Genomic DNA, 20448 nt, shown 5'->3' with positions numbered 1-20448 from the left:
TGCAGGACTTCCTCAGGCACCGCTTCAAGTAGATGTCCTGGGTAGTAGTACGGTCCCAGTGGAGGGCCTTGCAATTCCAGTACCAGGCTGTGATGCAACCGGTCAAGACATAATTGATGGTGCAGAGGTAGTATTTGGAGAGGACGCGGGGTGGCATGCCGAAATTCTTCAGCCGCCTTTGAAGGTAGAGATGATGTTGCGCCCTCTTACACAAGAGTGGTGGTGTTGTTGGTCCATGTCAATCAATCAAATGTATTTATAAAGCCCTTTTTACATCAGCCGATGTCACAAAGTGCTATACAGAAACCTAGCCTAAAACCCCAAACAGCAAGCAATGCAGATGTAGAAGGACGGTGGCTAGGAAAAACTCCCTAGAAAGGCAGGAACCTAGGAAGAAACCTAGAGAGGAACCAGGCTCTGAGGGGTGGCCAGTCCTCTTCTGGCTGTGCCGGGTTGAGATTATAACAGTACATGGCCAAGATGTTCAAACGTTCATAAATGACCAACAGGGTAAAATAATAATAAACATCACAATGGTTGTAGAGGGTGCAACAGAGCATTCAGAGTTCGGTAGAGAGAGTCGAAAACAGCATGTCTGGGACAAGGTAGCAAGTCCGGTGAACAGGTCATGGTTCCATAGCCGCAGGCAGAACAGTTGAAACTGGAGCAGCAGCACAACCAGGTGGACTGGGGACTGCAAGGAGTCATCAGGACAGGTAGTCCTGAGGCATGGTCCCAGGACTCAGGTCCTCCGGGAGGGGAGGGAGAGGGAGAGGGAGAGGGAGAGAGGGTATTAGAGAGAGCATACTTAAATTCACACAGGACACCGGATAAGACAGGAGAAATACTCGATATAACAGATATAATACTAGATATAACAGACTGACCCTAGCCCCCCGACACATAAACTACTGCAGCATAAATACTGGAGGCTGAGACAAGACGGGTCGGGAGACACCGTGGCCCCTTCCGACGATACCCCCGGACAGGGTCAAACAGGCAGAATATAACCCCACCCACTCTGCCAAAGCACAGCACCCACACCACTAGAGGGATTGCTTCAAACTACCAACTTACTACCCTGAGACAAGGCTGAGTATAGCCCACAAAGATCTCCCCCACGGCATGAACCCGAGGGGGGGCGCCAAACCTGGACAGGAAAATCATGTCAGCGACTCAACCCACTCAAGTGACGCACCCCTCCTAGGGACAGGTTGGAAGAGCACCAGTAAGCCAGTGACTCAGACCCCGTAATAGGGTTAGAGGCAGAGAATCCCAGTGGAGAGAGGGGAACCAGCCAGGCAGAGACAGCAAGGGTGGTTCGTCGCTCCAGTGCCTTTCCGTTCACCTTCACACCCCTGGGTCATACTCCACTCAATCATAGGACCTACTGAAGAGATGATTCTTCAATAAAGATTTAAAGGTCGAGACTGAGTCCGCGTCTCTCACATGGATAGGCAGACCATTCCATAAAAATTGAGCTCTATAGGAGCTTGTGACTGTAGCGTACGTGTAGATATGTACGGTAGGACCAAATCGGAGAGATAGGTAGGAGCAAGCCCATGTAATGATTTGTAGATTAGCAGTAAAACCTTGAAATCAGCCCTAGCCTTAACAGGAAGTCAGTGTAGAGAGCCTAGCACTGGAGTAATATGATAAAATTGTTTGGTTCTAGTCAAGATTCTAGCAGCCGTGTTTAGCACTAACTGAAGTTTATTTAGTGCTTTGTCCGGGTAGCCAGAAAGTAGAGCATTAAAGTAGTCTAATCTAGAAGTGACAAAAGCATGGATTAACTTTTCTGCATCAGTTTTGGACAGAAAGTTTCAGAATTTTGCAATGTTATGAAGATGAAAAAAAGTTGTCCTTAAAATAGTCTTGATATGTTCGTCAAAAGAGAGATCAGGGTCCAAATGTACGCCAAGGTTTTTCAGTTTTATTTCAGACGACTGTACAACCATCAAGATTAATTGTCAGATTCAACAGAAGATCTCTTTGTTTCTTGGGACCTAGAACTAGCATCTGTTTTGTCCGAGTTTAAAAATAAAACATTTGCCGCCATCAACTTCCTTTCTGCATCCAGGGAGGGCAATTTTGGGGCTTCACCATCTTTCATCGAAATGTACAGCTGTGTATTGTCCGCATAGCAGTGAAAGTTAACATTATGTTTCTGAATGACATCACCAAGAGGTAAAATATATAGTGAAAACAATAGTGGTCCTAAAACATACCTTGAGGAACACCGAAATGTACAGTTGATTTGTCAGAGGACAAACCATCCACAGAGACAAACTGATATCTTTGCGACAGATAAGATCTAAAAAAGGCCAGAAGTTGTCCGTGTAGACCAATTTGGGTTTCCAATCTCTCCAAAAGAATGTGGTGATCGATGGTGTCTAGAGCAGCACTAAGGTCTAGGAGCATGAGGACAGATGCAGAGCCTTGGTCTGACGCCATTAAAAGGTAATTTACCACCTTCACGAGTGCAGTCTCAGTGCTATGATGGAGTTTAAAATCAGACTGAAGCATTTTGTATACATTGTTTGTCTTCAGGAAGGCAGTGAGTCACTGCGCAACAGCTTTTTCAAAGATGTTTGATGAATGGGAGATTTGATATAGGCCGATAGTTTTTTCTATTTTCTGGGTCAAGGTTTGGCTTTTTCAAGAGAGGTTTTATTACTACTACTTTTAGTGAGTTTGGTACACATCCGGTGGATAGGGAGCCGTTTATTATGTTCAACATAGGAGGGCCAAGCACAGGAAGCAGTTCTTTCAGTCGTTTAGTTAGAATAGAGTCCATTATGCAGCTTAAGGGTTTATCGGCCATTACTATTTTCATGAATGTGTCAAAAGATACAGGATAAAACAATTTGAGTGTCTCCCATGATACTAGGTCCTAGCAGAGTTGTGCAGACTCAGGACAACTGAGTTTTAGAGAAATATGCAGATTTAAAGAGGAGTCCGTAATTTGCTTTCTAATGATCATGATCTTTTCGTCAAAGAAGTTCATGGATTTATCGCTGCTGAAGTGTAAGCCGTCCTCTCTTGGGGAATGCTTTTTAGTTAGCTTTGCGACAGTATCAAAAATACATTTTGGATTGTCCTTATTTTCCTCAATTAAGTTGGAAAAATAGGATGATCGAGCAGCAGTGAGGGCTCTATGATATTGCACGGTACTGTCTTTCCATGCTAGTCGGAAGACTTCCAGTTTGGTTGAGTGCCATTTCCGTTCCAATTTTCTGGAAGCTTGCTTCAGGGTTCTGATATTTTCTGTATACCAGGGAGCTAGTTTCTTATGACAAATGTTTTGTTTTTAGGGGTGCAACTACATCTAGGGTATTACGCAAGATTAAGTTAAGTTCCTCAGTTAGGTGGTTAACCGATTTTTGTACTTCAACGTCCTTGGGTAGGTGGAGGGAGTCTGGAAGGGCATTTAGAAATCTTTCGGTTGTCCCGAGAATTTATAGCACGGCTTTTGATGATCCTTGGTTGGGTCTAAGGAGGTTATTTCTTGCAATTGCAAACGTAAAAAAATGAGTGGTCTGATAGTCCAGGATTATGAGGAAAAACATTAAGATCCACAATATTTATTCCACGGGACAAAACTAGGTCCAGAGTATCAAATCAAATACACATGGTTAGCAGATGTTAATGCGAGTGTAGCGAAATGCTTGTGCTTCTAGTTCCGACAATGCAGTAAATAACCAACAAGTAATCTAACCTAAAAAATTCCACAACTACTACCTTATACACACAAGTGTAAAGGGATAAAGAATATGTACATAAAGATATATGAATGAGTGATGGTACAGAACGGCATAGGCAAGATGCAGTATATGGTATAGTGTACAGTCTATACATATGAGATGAGTAATGTAGGGTATGTAAACATAAAGTGGCATAGTTTAAAGTGGCTAGTGATACATGTATTACATAAAGATGGCAAGATGCAGTGGATGATATACAGTACAGTATATACATATACATATGAGATGAGTAATGTAGGGTATGTAAACATTATATTAAGTGGCATTGTTTAAAGTGGCTAGTGATACATTTTTACATCATTTCCATCAATTCCCCTTATTAAAGTGGCTGGAGTTGAGTCAGTATGTTGGCAGCGGCCACTAAATGTTAGTGGTGGCTGTTTAACAGTCTGATGGCCTTGAGAGCTTTGATGCACCTGTACTGACCTCGCCTTCTGGATGATAGCGGGGTGAACAGGCAGTGGCTCGGGTGGTTGTTGTCCTTGATGATCTTTATGGCCTTCCTGTGACATCGGGTGGTGTAGGTGTCCTGGAGGGCAGGTAGTTTGCCCCCGGTGATGCGTTGTGCAGACCTCACTACCCTCTGGAGAGCCTTACGGTTGTGGGCGGAGCAGTTGCCGTACCAGGCGGTGATACAGCCCAACAGGATGCTCTCGATTGTGCATCTGTAGAAGTTTGTGAGTGCTTTTGGTGACAAGCCGAATTTCTTCAGCCTCCTGAGGTTGAAGAGGCGCTGCTGCGCCTTCTTCACAACGCTGTCTGTGTGGGTGGACCAATTCAGTTTGTCCGTGATGTGTACACCGAGGAACTTAAAACTTTCCACCTTCTCCACTACTGTCCCGTCGATGTGGATAGGAGGGTGCTCCCTCTGCTGTTTCCTGAAGTCCACAATCATCTCCTTTGTTTTGTTGACGTTGAGTGTGAGGTTATTTTCCTGACACCACACTCCGAGGGCCCTCACCTCCTCCCTGTAGGCCGTCTCGTCGTTGTTGGTAATCAAGCCTACCACTGTAGTGTCGTCCGCAAACTTGATGATTGAGTCGGAGGCGTGCATGGCCACGCAGTCGTGGGTGAACAGGGAGTACAGGAGAGGGCTCAGAACGCACCCTTGTGGGGCCCCAGTGTTGAGGATCAGCGGGGTGGAGATGTTGTTACCTACCCTCACCACCTGGGGGCGGCCCGTCAGGAAGTCCAGGACCCAGTTGCACAGGGCGGGGTCGAGACCCAGGGTCTCGAGCTTGATGACGAGTTTGGAGGGTACTATGGTGTTAAATGCTGAGCTGTAGTCGATGAACAGCATTCTCACATACAGTGAGGGAAAAAAGTATTTGATCCCCTGCTGATTTTGTTCGTTTGCCCACTGACATTGAAATGATCCGTCTGTAATTTTAATGGTAGGTTTATTTGAACAGTGAGAGACAGAATATCAACAAAAAAATCCAGAAAAACGCATGTCAAAAATTTTATAAATTGATTTGCATTTTAATGAGGGAAATAAGTATTTGACCCCTCTGCAAAACATGACTTAGTACTTGGTGGCAAAACCCTTGTTGGCAATCACAGAGGTCAGATGTTTCTTGTAGTTGGCCACCAGGTTTGCACACATCTCAGGAGGGATTTTGTCCCACTCCTCTTTGCAGATCTTCTTCAAGTCATTAAGGTTTCGAGGCTGACGTTTGGCAACTCGAACCTTCAGCTCCCTCCACAGATTTTCTATGGGATTAAGGTCTGGAGACTGGCTAGGCCACTCCAGGACCTTAATGTGCTTTTTCTTGAGCCACTCCTTTGCTGCCTTGGCCGTGTGTTTTGGGTCATTGTCATGCTGGAATACCCATCCACGACCCATTTTCAATACCCTGGCTGAGGGAAGGAGGTTTTCACCCAAGATTTGACGGTACATGGCCCCGTCCATCGTCCCTTTGATGCGGTGAAGTTGTCCTGTCCCCTTAGCAGAAAAACACCCCCAAAGCATAATGTTTCCACCTCCATGTTTGACGGTGGGGATGGTTTCTTGGGGTCATAGGCAGCATTCCTCCTCCTCCAAACACGACAAGTTGAGTTGATGCCAAAGAACTCCATTTTGGTCTCGTCTGACCACAACACGTTCACCCAGTTGTCCTCTGAATCATTCAGATGTTCATTGGCAAACTTCAGACGGGCATGTATATGTGCTTTCTTGAGCAGGGGGACCTTGCGGGCGCTGCAGGATTTCAGTCCTTCACGGCGTAGTGTGTTACCAATTGTTTTCTTGGTGACTATGGTCCCAGCTGCCTTGATATCATTGACAAGATCCTCCTGTGTAGTTCTGGGCTGATTCCTCACCATTCTCATGATCATTGCAACTCCACGAGGTGAGATCTTGCATGGAGCCCTAGGCCAAGGGAGATTGACAGTTATTTTGTGTTTCTTCCATTTGCGAATAATCGCACCAACTGTTGTCACCTTCTCACCAAGCTGCTTGGCAATGGTCTTGTAGCCCATTCCAGCCTTGTGTAGATCTACAATCTTGTCCCTGACATCCTTGGAGAGCTCTTTGGTCTTGGCCATGGTGGAGAGTTTGGAATCTGATTGATTGATTGCTTCTGTGGACAGGTGTCTTTTATACAGGTAAGAAACTGAGATTAGGAGCACTCCCTTTAAGAGTGTGCTCCTAATCTCAGCTCGTTACCTGTATGAAAGACACCTGGGAGCCAGAAATCTTTCTGATTGAGAGGGGGTCAAATACTTATTTCCCTCATTAAAATGCAAATCAATTTATAACATTTTTGACATGCGTTTTTCTGGATATTTTTGTTGTTATTCTGTCTCTCACTGTTCAAATAAACCTACCATTAAAATTATAGACTGATCATTTCTTTGTCAGTGGGCAAACGTACAAAATCAGCAGGGGATCAAATACTTTTTTCCCTCACTGTAGGTATTCCTCTTGTCCAGATGGGTTAGGGCAGTGTGCAGTGTGATTGCGATTGCGTCGTCTGTGGACCTATTGGGTCAGTATGACTGTGGCAGTCAGTAGGTCCGGAGACATGTTGGACAAAACCCACTGAGTTGATGATGGCTCCTTTTGGAGTGGGTCTGTGGACTTTTCCATGTGAATATTAAAGTCACCAAAAATGTGAATATTATCTGCCATGACTACAAGGTCCAATAGCAATTCATGGAACGCTGTAGGAAGGCTGTATACGGCCCAGGAGGCCTGCAAACAGTAGCTATGAAAAGTGATTGAGTAGGCTGCATAGATTTCATGACGAGAAGCTCAAAATACGAAAACATCATTTTGAAATTTGCTATCAAAAATGTTAGCAACACGTCCGCCTTTGCGGGATGCGCCGGAATATGGTCATTAGTGTAACCATGCTTAAGCCATGTTTCAGTCAGGCCAATCACATCAAGATTATGATCAGTGATTAGTTAATTGACTATAACTGCCTTGGAAGTGAGGGATCTAACATTAAGCAGCCCTATTTTGAGATGTGAGGTATCACAATCTCTTTCAATAATGGCAGGAATGGATGAGGTCTTTATTCCAGTGAGATTGCTAAGGCGAACACCGCCATGTTTAGTTTTGCCCAACCTAGATCGAAGCACAGACACAGTCTCAATGGGGATAGCTGAGCTGACTACACTGACTGTGCTAGTGGCAGACTCCACTAAGCTGGCATGCTGGCTAACAGCCTTCATTGTGGAGCTAGATGAGTTAGAGCCCTGTCTATGTTCATAGATAAAATGAGAGCACCCCTCCAGCTAGGATGGAGTCTGTCACTCCTCAACAGGCCAGGCTTGGTCCTGTTTGTGGGTGAGTCCCAGAAAGAGGGCCAATATTCTATAAATTCTATCTTTTGGGAGGGGCAGAAAACAGTTTTAAACCAGCGATTGAGTTGTGAGCTCATCACTCCCCTAACTGGGAGGGGGCCAGAGACAATTACTTGATGCCAACACATCTTTCTAGCTGATTTACACACTGAAGCTATGTTGCACTTGATAACCTCTGACTGTTTCATCCTAACATCGTTGGTGCCGACGTGGATAACAATATCCCTATACTCTCTACACTTGCCAGTTTTAGCCTTAGCCAGCACCATCTTCAGATTAGCCTTTACGTCGGTAGCCCTGCCCCCTGGTAAACAGTGGGGCAGGGCTACCAGAGAGACCAGAGAAGGCTCGGCCTCTGACTCCGACTCGTTGCTTAATGGGGAGTACCGGTTGAAAGTTTCTGTCAGCTGAATGAGCGACACCGGTTGAGCATTCCGATGGCATTTCCTTCAAGAAGCCATGAGAAAATTGTCCGGCTGCGGGGACTGTGCGAGGGGATTTTTACTACTATCTGTACTTGGAGGCACAGACGCTGTTTCATCCTTTCCTACACTTAAATTACCCTTGCCTAACGATTGCCCCTGAAGCTGGGCTTGCAGCACGGTTATCCTCACTGTAAGGTGATAGTTCTCCTGTATATTATGAGTGCAGCTACTGCAGTTAGATGGCATAATGTTAATGTTACTACTTAGCTTCAGCTGGTGGAGGTCCTGCAGAAACATGTCCAGATAAAGCGTCCGAGTTGTCAGGTAGCCAGGTAACGTTAGCAACAAACCGTACAGGAGCACGTAAACAAGTCCACAAGTTGTGACCGGACTGTCACGTCCTCAGCGATGTGGACGCCAAGGAACTTAAAACTGCAGACTATTTCTACTGCAGCCCCGTCGATGTGGATCGGGGCATGTTCCCTCCTCTGCTTCCTGAAGTCAACGTTCGACTCCGTTGTTTTGCTGATGTTGAGGGAGAGGTTGTTGTCTCGCCATTGTTGGTTATCAGGCCTTCAACCGTGGTGTCCTGTATCTTTTGGATGGATGCGTTTACATACACATGAGTTCTGATGTTGTCGTTATGTCAACTTTTGGGTTCAGGAAATGTGTGGGAAATAGTGCGCAATCCAAATGCGTTTGACAAAAAATCACCAGCCTTATACCCTCCTACGAAATGCATGACAGATAATATGCAACTGCTACTTTTTGTGAATACGATCAAACAGGATCATCTTATTTTAAGATTTGTTGTCTCATGTGCACGCACGCACGCACACACACACACACACACACACACACACACACACACACACACACACACACACACACACACACACACACACACACACACACACACACACACACACACACACACACACACTGCATTGAACATGTCAGGAAACTCAGCCAGTGGTGATGAATGGACCAGTTTAATCTGAATAGTCTGGTAAAGACAGTTTGGCTACCGTTTCAGGGTCCACAAAAGGGCCCTTTGAAGTGAAGTGGCCTTTGTATTATGAAATGTGCAGTTTACCCATAAACAGAGGGAGAAAATGGGAGCTGTAAGAAGACTAATGGAGCAGGAGCACAAAGGCTTTAACCTTACAGCATCCGTGAAGCAACAGTGAAAGGGTGACATTAGACTTCTTTATGTGCCACTGCACATTGACAGCGTACACACAAGCATACACATTTACGTGCATGGATGCATACACACACACACACACACACACACACACACACACACATATGCATGTTCACTCACAGAAATGCCCACTCACACACAGAGATCATCAAGACGTGCTCACTAAGCAGTGTATTGCGAAATACATTGAGAGTCAAGTCAATACCCCATTCAAAATCACCCTTCTGTCAAAAGAAGAACATGGTGATGACAGAGTGTTTGAATTGGAGAATGCTCACATAATAGGCGGTGCACTCTCTCTTTCTCCTTCACTGTCATGTCTGTCTTGGTATTTAAGTCTTCTGTTTCTATATTTCTTTCAGCCTCCACAACTTCTTTCTTTCCCTCGCTCTCTCACCTCTCTCTCTTCATCTACATGCTCTCTCTCTTTCTCTCTGTCTCTTTCCTAGTCCCTACTTCTCTCTCTCTCCCCCCTTTCCTCTGGGATTGATTTCACACCTTTCCCTCCCATGTCTCTTCACGGTGGGCTATTTTCTCCGGGTTCATGCCGTGAGATGGGTTTTCTCTGTCTGCCAGGCAGTACTCCGAGAGCCTACTTGTTCCTAGCTGTCAACAGAGACAAGGGAGAAGGGCTGTTGACAGTTCGACTGGGAGTGTGTCCTCACTGTCCTGTCATCTGGGCTTTGGGCGAGAATCTGTCTGGGCCAAGGGAGACAAGGGTCAGACGGCAGGATACGCTTCAGGTGCTAATTTGCGGCGGCAATTCACACCTGCACATATTCCATTAAAATCGGTAGGCGAGACGTCGTCTTCGATCAGACCCGGCGAGTGGATAACTGATCCGGACCGAACGAACCCCTTTCCCCATCAGACCTGGCGTTTGGATCTCTCTCTCGCGCAGTATTCAATTTGAGCCTCGCTCGTTCCTCCTCTGTCAGGAGCACCTCGTCCAAAAATGTGCCAAGTGTAATAAAAGTGTGATAGGTTTTGGGTCGGCGTCCTGAATTGGCATCACTTTGGCACCGGTGCGGAAATTTTCTTCCGAGATTGGTTCACTGGCATGTGGGGAGTGAGGGTGAATTTTAAATGTATGACCTCATGAAAATATGTCAATCTCCCCTTCTCTGGCTTTGCTCCTCTCTCCTCCCTCCCCCACTCCCACCTCCCCCCTCCACCCTCTTCTTCCCTCCCCATTACACAGCTTAAAAAAGGTAAAGGAGTCGAGGTATGGATCACCTTAGCTCTGCAGGCAATTATTCTTCCAGTCTATAAGGAAATGGTCCAATCCCCCTTCTTCCTCCCTATCTCGTCCCCCTTTCCCTTCCTCCCTTCTTCCTCCCTATCTCGTCCCCCTTTCCCTTCCTCCCTTCTTCCTTCCAGCCCTGTCAAGCTCCACCGCCCACCAATTAATGCAGCTCATGCCCCTCTAGGCAGTCACTGTGCAGGAGTGATGTTCCTCTGCCTAGTGGTTACACTGCACAGAACAGGGACTGCTTCTCTCCACACCCTGCCTGCCAGGCTGCCAAGTACCTGGAGGACCATGATAGTGAAGCTCCAATGGGGATCCAGTACACTGCACCCCACTGCGGCGGCTTGCCTGACAGAGTCTGTTTGATCGAGCAGAGTCTGGGGAAAGAAGAACGGCCGGTCAAGTAGTGCACTATATAGGGAATAGGGTGCCATTTGGGACACACCTACACTCCACTGTATGGCCACGAAGCTTTTTTAATACCTTTAATACTAATATTATACAATATAGAGAGAGGATTATAAAAGGGTATTGGACCAAACCAGATAAGATAAGTCAGTTAAATCATGCAATAGGCATAATGATAGTTTATTGTATCCATTTTGCCCCTGGCGAAAAATGTACACATGAAAATGTCAATATCGGGTCATAAAATGACAATGAACCTCACAAATTCAAACTGTAATGAAAAACAAAGAAACATCAATCTCAATAAATGTGTATTATTCTTAGACCCCATAATATCTGAATCATCGTTTTCTCTTGCAGTAGCATATCCCACACTCACCGCCAGAATCTAAAGACAGTAAACAAATGGAGTTTGGAGGGATCGCCGATTTGTATTCAACTTCTTGGACTTTCATACAAGCATCCTTCTGCCAGGTGTCTGAGGCAGATAGGTGATGGATAGTCCTAGCGTTTAAGAGAAATGAAAGCTGATGTCCCCGGCTAGCGGTATGGCACAAAGCCGTGAGAGACCATTACAATGCCTACCCATTCATGATGGGAAGACAATGTCGCTGGCCAATGTGCTAAGAGCTCTCCTAGCTCTCTTCGTAAATGTGCCAACGTCCTTTTGCCCATTGCGTCTCTAGCCAATCAGAAAATGGCTGCTGTCAGCTTTGGGTTGGTTGAAGTTGAGAGCGGCTGTGTCAAAGGCGGAACCTCCGTGGCAGGGCTGCATGAAAACTCATGTTGAGATTGAGCACCTGCATAGTGCATATTGATAATAATTGGAGGGATGTTGTGCCTACTCAGTTTTCACAAGTGTAAATTGCTTTGTCCTGGCAATAGTTGGTTTGAGAGGAGAACATTGTTGCAGTGTTATCATTGGTAGCATTCTATGTTAATTGGAAATGTGACAATATAACCCATGCGTGTGTCAGTGGATGTGTGTGTGTGAGACGGAGAGAGAAGTGAGACAGAGATAGAAGGAAAGAAAGAAAGATCAGCTATATATCTATTTATGGCCCTATGTGGGCATGTGTAGGCATGATTTTATGTGTCAGTTTGTGGTCAAATAGCCCAGTGTTGGTTTTGGTGACAGTGTGGGTTTGCTTTTGGACCACTCCAAACTGTCATGTCAGTCCGGGCGGGGGGGGTGGGGGGGGTTCGAGAAATTGGCCCAGTTTCGGTTGGCACCGATCTGACATTTTCGCAGAGCGCGATAGCTAGCACTGATGGCTGCCGTAGACTCGCACTCTATAATCTGTACCGCATGAGTACTACAGTACAGATTGCATAGTAATGCTGACCGGACATCATTCACCTTATACCTACTGTTGTAGCCGTGTCAGCAAGCTGGGTCACTGCGTCGAGATAACCCACAGCTCAATTATGGCACAAGGATGAGCAGTGAGCAGCACACATCTGGGCTGAGCCAGAGGGAAGGAGTGGATGAGGTAGCTAATGCACATGAACTTAAGCCATTTGGCTATGCACTATGTGGGGGAAAAAACTTTGGGCCACTGCCAATATTAACATGTTGACATGTTGACATGTTATTAACCCAACTGACTTTGGGTCAGTTCCATTTCAAATCCTGTCGGTTGAATTGGACATGGCACCTCTCTGTACGAAATGCAATTCAATCCCTGAATTGCCTAGGGTTGAGAGGAAATTGACCCCGAAACCCAGCAGCAAACATCGTAAATGGCCTCTGCCGTTGTTGGCTTAGCACTCTGATAGAGTCCACATTCACATGTGGCTCTTCACCTTTAAGGAGACCCCTAAAACTCTGTCCACATTTCGTGGGGTTCTATCCGTGCAAGAGCTGCGCGAAGCTGAAATGATGAGCTTCTACGCGGCTCTACACTGAGCTTGTGCAATTCTACGCAGCACAATCATCCACTGTACAAGGGAAAGCTCCGATTTTCAAGGCTCAAGCTAACTTCTGGAGACTGTCAATTGTTCCATTCGTAAACAATAAGAATACCTATCGCAACATCAACGGGTATGACACAAAAATACTTGTTTACTGCTCTATCTGAATAATCACTACGATGTTCCAAGGCAAATAACAAGCGAAAAGTAATAAGGAATTTATGAACACATTATATCCTCCTGCTTCTAGCCTAGCATTTGGTTTATAACAGCGGGGGGTTTGTAGGGACCATGTTAGAAACCGGTTTATAAAAGCAATAAGGCACTTTGGGGGTTTGTGGTATATGGCCAATATCCAGGCACTCTGCTTTGTGTCGTGCTTAAGAACAGTCCTTAGCTGTGGTATATTGGCATTGTACTACACACCCCAAAAATGCCCAAATGTTAGGAATCCCTCTCTACTTATGGCCACATCATATATTCATTGAAATCTGCTCAAATGTAATTTTACGCCAACTCACAGAAGCATTGAACCAAGATGTAGTTAAATAAGCAGCGGTGACATTGACTAGCAGCAGGGGGATGGAGACGGGAGGACGAAGAGGGAGGGGGGGATTCTCCGGGGGCCTGCAAGTGACTGAACATCTTCAAGAGCCTCCTGCCAGGAACATAACATGCTCTCGAGTGGCGACGCGCCAGATGCCTTGTCACCTTTTGATAAGTAATCATGGGAAAGTCACTCCGCTGACCCGTCTGCCGCATAGCGCTGTATGTGATGTCGCAGTCTCCTGATAATATTAAGATATGGGCTATACCTTATACAGTATATGCATCCTCATATATTTACTTTGTAACTGAGATACGGGGAAAGGTGAGTACACAATCAATGTTATATATACCATACATTCCACGTTTGGGAACATTGGAATGTTTTTCAATCAAGCACTGTGACGTCATATGCATAGGGATTTCAGTGTAGGATTTACTGATTCTATTATGATACATGATATACCATAGGGCATATGCCGCAGCACCAGTTCATACTCTGGAACTTACATTTGGAATAGTGAGTACATCATCAATGTTATTACACATCATCTTTGGGACCTGTTGATGACGTTTTACTTTTGAGAAATGACATTTCAGGTACAGTATGTACTTAACACAGACTGTATTCTTCCCCCGGTGTCAAAGCTCGGTTCACAAAGTACTTGCTGACTGCCGCTTTAAGCGATAGTTCCGGTTTGCATGGGACAAATGAGACTGACGAACGACAAGTAGAGAATGGTCAAAGAAAAAAGGCAGGATGTCTTTGAGGACCATCACTTATTGTCATGCCCTGGCTATAGAGAGGTGTTTTATTCTCAATTTTGGTTGGGCCAGGGTGTGACTAGGGTGGGAAGTCTATGTTCTTTTTTCTATGTTGTTGGTTTTCTATGTGTTTGGCCTGGTGTGGTTCCCAATCAGAGGCAGCTGTCTATCGTTGTCTCTGATTGGGAGCCATACTTAGGTAGCCTGTTTTCCCATTTTGTGTTGTGGGTGATTCATTTCTGTTTAGTGTGTGTTGCACCTGACGGAGCTGTTTCGGTTGTCACTTTGTTGTGTTTGCTTTTTAGTGTTCAGTTTCTATTAAACATGACGGACACTTACCACGCTGCGTTTTGGTCTTCACCTTCTTCCGACGACAGCCGTTACACTTATTTTCATAAATTCATCATGGTTCCTTTGATGTTGGAATTCCAATCAATTTACTATCAGGAGAGATGAGCCGGGGAGAGAAAAAGGATACGAGAGTTGTGTAGACCACTCACTTTATAAGGGTGTATTACCCCTTCAAGCACACCACTGCTCAAGTATGACTCCAGCTGTCTCTTTTTTGATGATCTAAGGAAGGCTGCCAGGCTGTTCGGCAAAAGATCAAATGACCTGGGCTTTGAATCCTAGGGGAGTCTTACAACAGCCTAAAGCCTTGTGTTTGTATGTGTGTGTGGGCATTGATTTCTTTACAACATAGTAGTGATTTGTGTATATTAATATACAGTACAGTGCATGTGTGCAGTTTTCTTCTGGAGTATATCTGATATTATTGTCTATGGATGGAAATATATGACATGCCCTGAAAAACCCACAACGTGTTGGATTAAATGGACAGGCCTACGTTTTAAACAGAGCAGGTATTTTGGGTTGGGTGTGGGGCGACGTGAGCTGGATTTGAAGTACCGCAGTAGCTTTTAATATTCTCCTTCTGCAGCTCTCTGTCGCTCTAACTTTTCTTCTCTCTCTCTTCACTCTCTCTCTCTCTCTATTTCTCCCCCTCTCTGTCTCTCTCTTTTACTCTCTGTCTGTTACTCTAAATCTCTCTGTCTCTTTGTCTCTCTCTCTCTCTATCAGTTTTTTCCATTTCCCTTTCTCTGCTTGTCGGTCTCGCTCAACCCCCGTCTCTCAGTCTCTCATCACCCACTCTCTCCTTCACTCCCCCATAGAGAAGCAAGAGTACAGAGGGGGAATGCAGTTAGCGGTGTACTACCGTCAACCGCACAGGCTGCGTTTTCACTAAAAATAGCTTGACTCGTGGCACAGTCCAAGACATGACCCCAGGTGAGAGGAGCTTAGAGCGTAAATTAAAATATGTGTTTCAGGGAAGGTCGTCCTTGCAAGTTCGACTGACAGGCAAGCGAGTGTGAAACCTTGTGGAATATTTTTTTTTTAAGTGAGCACTTAACTGGGGCTATCAGCCTTGCTCAAAGCCTTGCAGTCCCAAAACATGACATCGCATATGTGATGGGTCACTTGTTTGGGGAATGAAGCTCTGATGGGCAACGGCTTCTGTTTATTCATAAAGACGTAGTGAAGCAAACTAAGTGTTGCGCTTTTAAGGTATCGAATTATAGAACAGGGAGACGTGAGAAACAATTGACCATTTTAGGTATTGAATAGAATGGGGATGCATTGTATTTCAGCCCATCTTATGATGGTTCTGTGTCTCTTCATTCAGGTGATGGGAACCCCAAGGAGAGCAGCCCTTTCATCAACAGCAGTGAAGCCACAGAGAAGAGCCAGCAATACGATGGCAAACATATGGCTCTGTTTGAGGTATGTATAGACACACACACACGCACACATGCACACATGCAGGAACGAATGCACAGACAGACAGGCAGACAGACAGACAGACAGACAGACAGACAGACAGACAGACAGACAGACAGGCAGGCAGGCAGGCAGGCAGGCAGGCAGGCAGGCAGGCAGGCAGACAGGCAGACAGACAGACAGACAGACAGACAGACAGACAGACAGACAGACAGACAGACAGACAGACACCTACGCATGCATATGCAACACAAGCCAACTGTATGATGACCAGAGTATGGTCCTGCCTGTGAGACTGGAATTTGTAGGCAGACACAAACACACACACACACACACACACATTCACGGATCAGCGAGTGATTGAATAAGGGCCCTGACATCGATTAATGAGGGTAATTACTGTTTGAAGGGCGAGTGAACACCTCGGGTTAATACAAGCACAGTTCCAAACTGCTACAGAAAATGACTGAGACAAAGCCATTTACCTTCATAAGCAAAAAGCCAAGTGTATTACATTTTTTCTCAAAGGGATCCTCATTTGAAATGATGAGTGGTTTGCTGCATATACTGTATTAAGTAGTTTGTATTCATATTGGACATTTTATATTTTACACCCCCAATTTTGTCATATTGCTTCCCGCTTTATTTTGCACCACGTCAGATATGCAGGGAATCCATCTTGCGTCCATATGCTCACTACATTGCCTACTGCAGTAATGTTTTATTATGGAATTGACCAAGTGTTATGTTATCCTGTTTGTGTCAATGTACTTTGCAGGAGGAGATGGAGACCAGTCCCATGGTATCGTCTATGCTCAGTAGTCTGGCCAACTACTCCAACCTCCCCCAGGGCAGCAAGGAGCACGAGGAGGAGGCTGACAATGAGGAGGAAGACAAAAAGAAGAAGAAACCTGTCAAGGTAAGTTGCTGTTGCAACACTGGTCAGTCAGACCTGTAACACAGCACTGGTCAGTCAGACCTGTAACACAGCACTGGTCAGTCAGATCTGTAACACAGCACTGGTCAGTCAGACCTGTAACACAGCACTGGTCAGTCAGACCTGTAACACAGCACTGGTCAGTCAGACCTGTAACACAGCACTGGTCAGTCAGACCTGTAACACAGCACTGGTCAGTCAGACCTGTAACACAGCACTGGTCAGTCAGACCTGTAACACAGCACTGGTCAGTCAGACCTGTAACACAGCACTGGTCAGTCAGACCTGTAACACAACACTGGTCACTCAGACCTGTAACACAGCACTGGTCACTCAGACCTGTAACACAGCACTGGTCACTCAGACCTGTAGCATAAGTGGCCAGTCAGTCGGCAGGTAGCCTAGTGGTTAGAGTGTTGGACTGGTAACCCGAAAGGTTGCAAGATCAAATCCCTGAGCTGGCAAGGTAAAAATCTGTTGTTCTGCCCCTGAACAAGGCAGTTAACCCACTGTTCCTAGGCTGTCATTGAAAATAAGAATTTATTCTTAACTGACTTGCCTAGTTAAATAAAGGTTAAAAAAAAGACCTGTAACACAGCACTGGTCAGTCAGACCTGTAAAATAACACAACTCGGTCAGAACCTGACTCAAAGCCTTATCACCCTGAGTTTTTCCCCATCTATTTCTGTTTGGTTTCAATCTATATTTTGTTTTTGGTTATTTTTTCTGGCTCTCTGTTTACCTTCCTCATTTTTGTCAGTCCTTTTTTACCTGGACTGTTCCTCTGCATTAGCGTTTAAGTTACTTACTTTTACAGTCTTTTCAGTTGGTTCTTTTATCTCCCACTATATCCCTGATCCTGATCCCTGCACCAACCTCCTCATAGAGTTGAGAGATAGATATATCGGATTCGGTACTCCTCCAATGGTAGCGCCGGGCAGCAGAGGCTAATCTTCCCGGTCACCTTCCCCGGCCCTTCGATACTTAATTAGCCCGCTCGGTACGCCAAGCAGCTGCTTCTCCAATCAGCAGCCCATTTCAAAGGCAATCTCCCCATCACCAGGAGAGGCTTTTCATTAAGGCAGCCGATGGTGTTTATCATTCCGACAGCGATCCCTTTCTCTCTCTCCTCTCCTCTTTCCTCCCTCTCCCTTTCATCGTCAACCCATTGAGTATGACGGCTGGAGCGTTTTGTACGGCGCAGTGTGAAAAGAGAGATTAGAGGGTTTTCATACCGTGCGACATCAGGGAACAGTCTGGAGGTTGCCGGGGTTAAGATGGAAACCGTTTCCCCCAATCTGTGGGGGCTGAGTGTTTTTCCCCTGTGAGTTTATAATGGGAAGAATGATGATGGTGTGGTGAAAAATACTGCATCCCCATCTCTAATGGTGTTTTCCTTCCAGGTCATTGTGTTTTACAATGCCTCTTAATTTTCTCATTAGAAGCCCCAGTCTTGCATTAGTATTCATGCCGGTAGCCTTGCGAAGATGGTATCTTGATTAATGTTGCGTCATGTTAGTTGCGTCTGCAGTTTGACCGTGTTGATAATCGAGCGAAATGGAGATTTCACAGCTTACATATGCCCCTACTTAGCAAACAGAAAGTGGGGTTAAAACTTAACAGTATTCATTGTTATCCTGTAGCAGAATATTCCAGCAAGCAGGAATGACCATGTAGTAATAATTCTGGCCTGCAGCACTTCATGTTACTCCTATGTACTTGGCTAAATGACACACATGCACATATAGACATAGGCACTTTTTCTACCCATGCACAAACATCTCCCCCTTCCCCCGCTCTTTCTCTCTCTCCTCTCCCTTCCCCTCTCTCTCTCTCACACTCACCATAGACATATACACACACAGACACACACAGACACACACACACACACACACACACACACACACACACACACACACACACACACACACACAAACATTTATTCTTCTCGCCTCACTCCCTCTCCTCTCCTTCTCTCTTCTCCCTCTCCCCGCCTCTGTCTCTCTCCTACACACACACAAACACCATTGACACGTGGTGTTTATCCATACCTATATGCGGACATTTGGAGGGAGATATTTGGTGCCCTCTCTCCTCTCTCTCTCTCCCCCCCTCTTTAGTAATTCAGCACACCTGAGCTGAAACGCATTAGCCCTGTCAGCTACTGTTTGCGCAACAGAGCGTGAAGATGGCCTTGCAAGCTCCTAGCACCCGCTCCCCACACCTCTCGTTGCACCTCAGCACTTGTATTGCTTTAGAAGTCGAGGTACAGCATCTGCGCTCGCTCTGCTTACTATATTATCACCTCAATTGTACAGTACTGTGTACCCCCCCAGCTACGTCAGCTTTCTTCCAGACAGTTACCGCAGTAGTAAGTTCAAGTCCACTCTTCTCTTTTCTCCTCAGCAACAGCCTTCTTTCTTCTCCTCTCCTTTCTTCTTTTTTTTCCTATTTCCTAATCTCCTCAGCTCTATTTCCCCTCCTCGTTTTTTCTCTCGTCACGTCCTCTGCAGCTAGGTCGTCCATTTACTCTCCTTTCCTCTACCTTTTTTTCTCTCTTCTTCTTTCCTCCTCCCTCACCTCATCTCCTCATTTCTCTTCTCCTCTTCTCTCGCCTGACCCCATTTATCTCCTTCTCCCCACCCGAAACCCATCTCTTATACCAGGAAAAAGCTGTCCAAATGCCTTAACCAGTCCTCTGTATATCCTCTTAAGCTGCCTACACACTACATGACACACAACACTGAACAGAGTTCTAAAAGCACATTTAATGGCTTTCATGATGGCATTTATGTAATGCATGAGACAATAAATATCAAACGTGTTTTGCTTTTGTTTAGGAGCCTGTACAACATTCGTAGACCATCTGTAGACAGCGCTCGCAGAACCTTACACATAACACGAAAGAAGGAAGGCAGCAGTCCCACTCCTTGAGTGCTGTTTCTATATTGGATAGAGACGGTGAGATAGAGAAAGTTGAAAGAGGGTTTGTGTCAGAAGGGTGTGGGCCAGATTAGAGTACACACCGACACATGTGGTCTAAAGTCAGCGACCATAACAGCTAAACAACCCCAGGCCATGAAGGGTGCATTTGTAAAGAATCCTTATCGGTGTCGTGTCTTTGCTATCGTTAAATTGAAGACTTATAGTTGTTATCATAGGTTCCTATAATTAGGGATTACGCGATCACTTGAGTAATAACGTAATTAATTAACTATGAATTCGAGGGCACCAGGGAAAGTTATTAGATTACACAGTTATAATTTCCCAACATAACCTTTCAGATATTTTCATATCTGATCAATGGTCTTCTAATTAATGATTTATTTACTCTACCTTACGTCAGTCTCATTCCAAACGTCGTAAATCGTTGATCTGCACGAACCCAGTCTTCACTATGAGTCATCCATACATCAATTGTCTTAAATCATTTATTTATTACTAACTAATTAATTCACAGAAATGCATAACCAAACAAACAAACTTAAAATAGTTACATGAAATGATGGGAGCAATATGCCCTAGTGGGCTAAACCGGCATGGCGGCTGTTAGACAAAGGGAAAGTTGCGTTCGACTAAGAATTCACTACAGAGTCCATAATTATAACAATTGACATGCTAATCCTTTACACATGAACGCT

The 20448-nt window shown here is 45.3% G+C and overlaps 1 protein-coding gene across 5 annotated transcripts in view; it reads left to right on the top strand.

Annotated features, from left to right (window-relative positions):
- The window catches only part of LOC139565607 (solute carrier family 12 member 5-like), a 298108-nt gene that overhangs the window by 175184 nt on the left and 102476 nt on the right, over window positions 1–20448 (top strand). For 4 of the 5 annotated variants that reach the window (XM_071386043.1, XM_071386037.1, XM_071386051.1 and 1 more), the window contains exons 2-3: window positions 15776–15873; window positions 16649–16789. In XM_071386043.1, coding sequence (XP_071242144.1) covers window positions 15776–15873; window positions 16649–16789 — 239 coding nt within the window. Of the gene's footprint in view, window positions 1–15255; window positions 15379–15775; window positions 15874–16648; window positions 16790–20448 lie in introns of those variants that run through there. The other variant, XM_071386070.1, reaches the window with a different exon arrangement.

The sequence above is a fragment of the Salvelinus alpinus genome, chromosome 2 (assembly GCF_045679555.1).
Source record: "Salvelinus alpinus chromosome 2, SLU_Salpinus.1, whole genome shotgun sequence".
In the NCBI taxonomy this organism is placed as follows: Eukaryota; Metazoa; Chordata; class Actinopteri; order Salmoniformes; family Salmonidae; genus Salvelinus; species Salvelinus alpinus.
The sequence above is the reverse complement of the archived record's forward strand: the minus strand, read 5'-3'. Positions and strand labels throughout refer to the sequence as shown.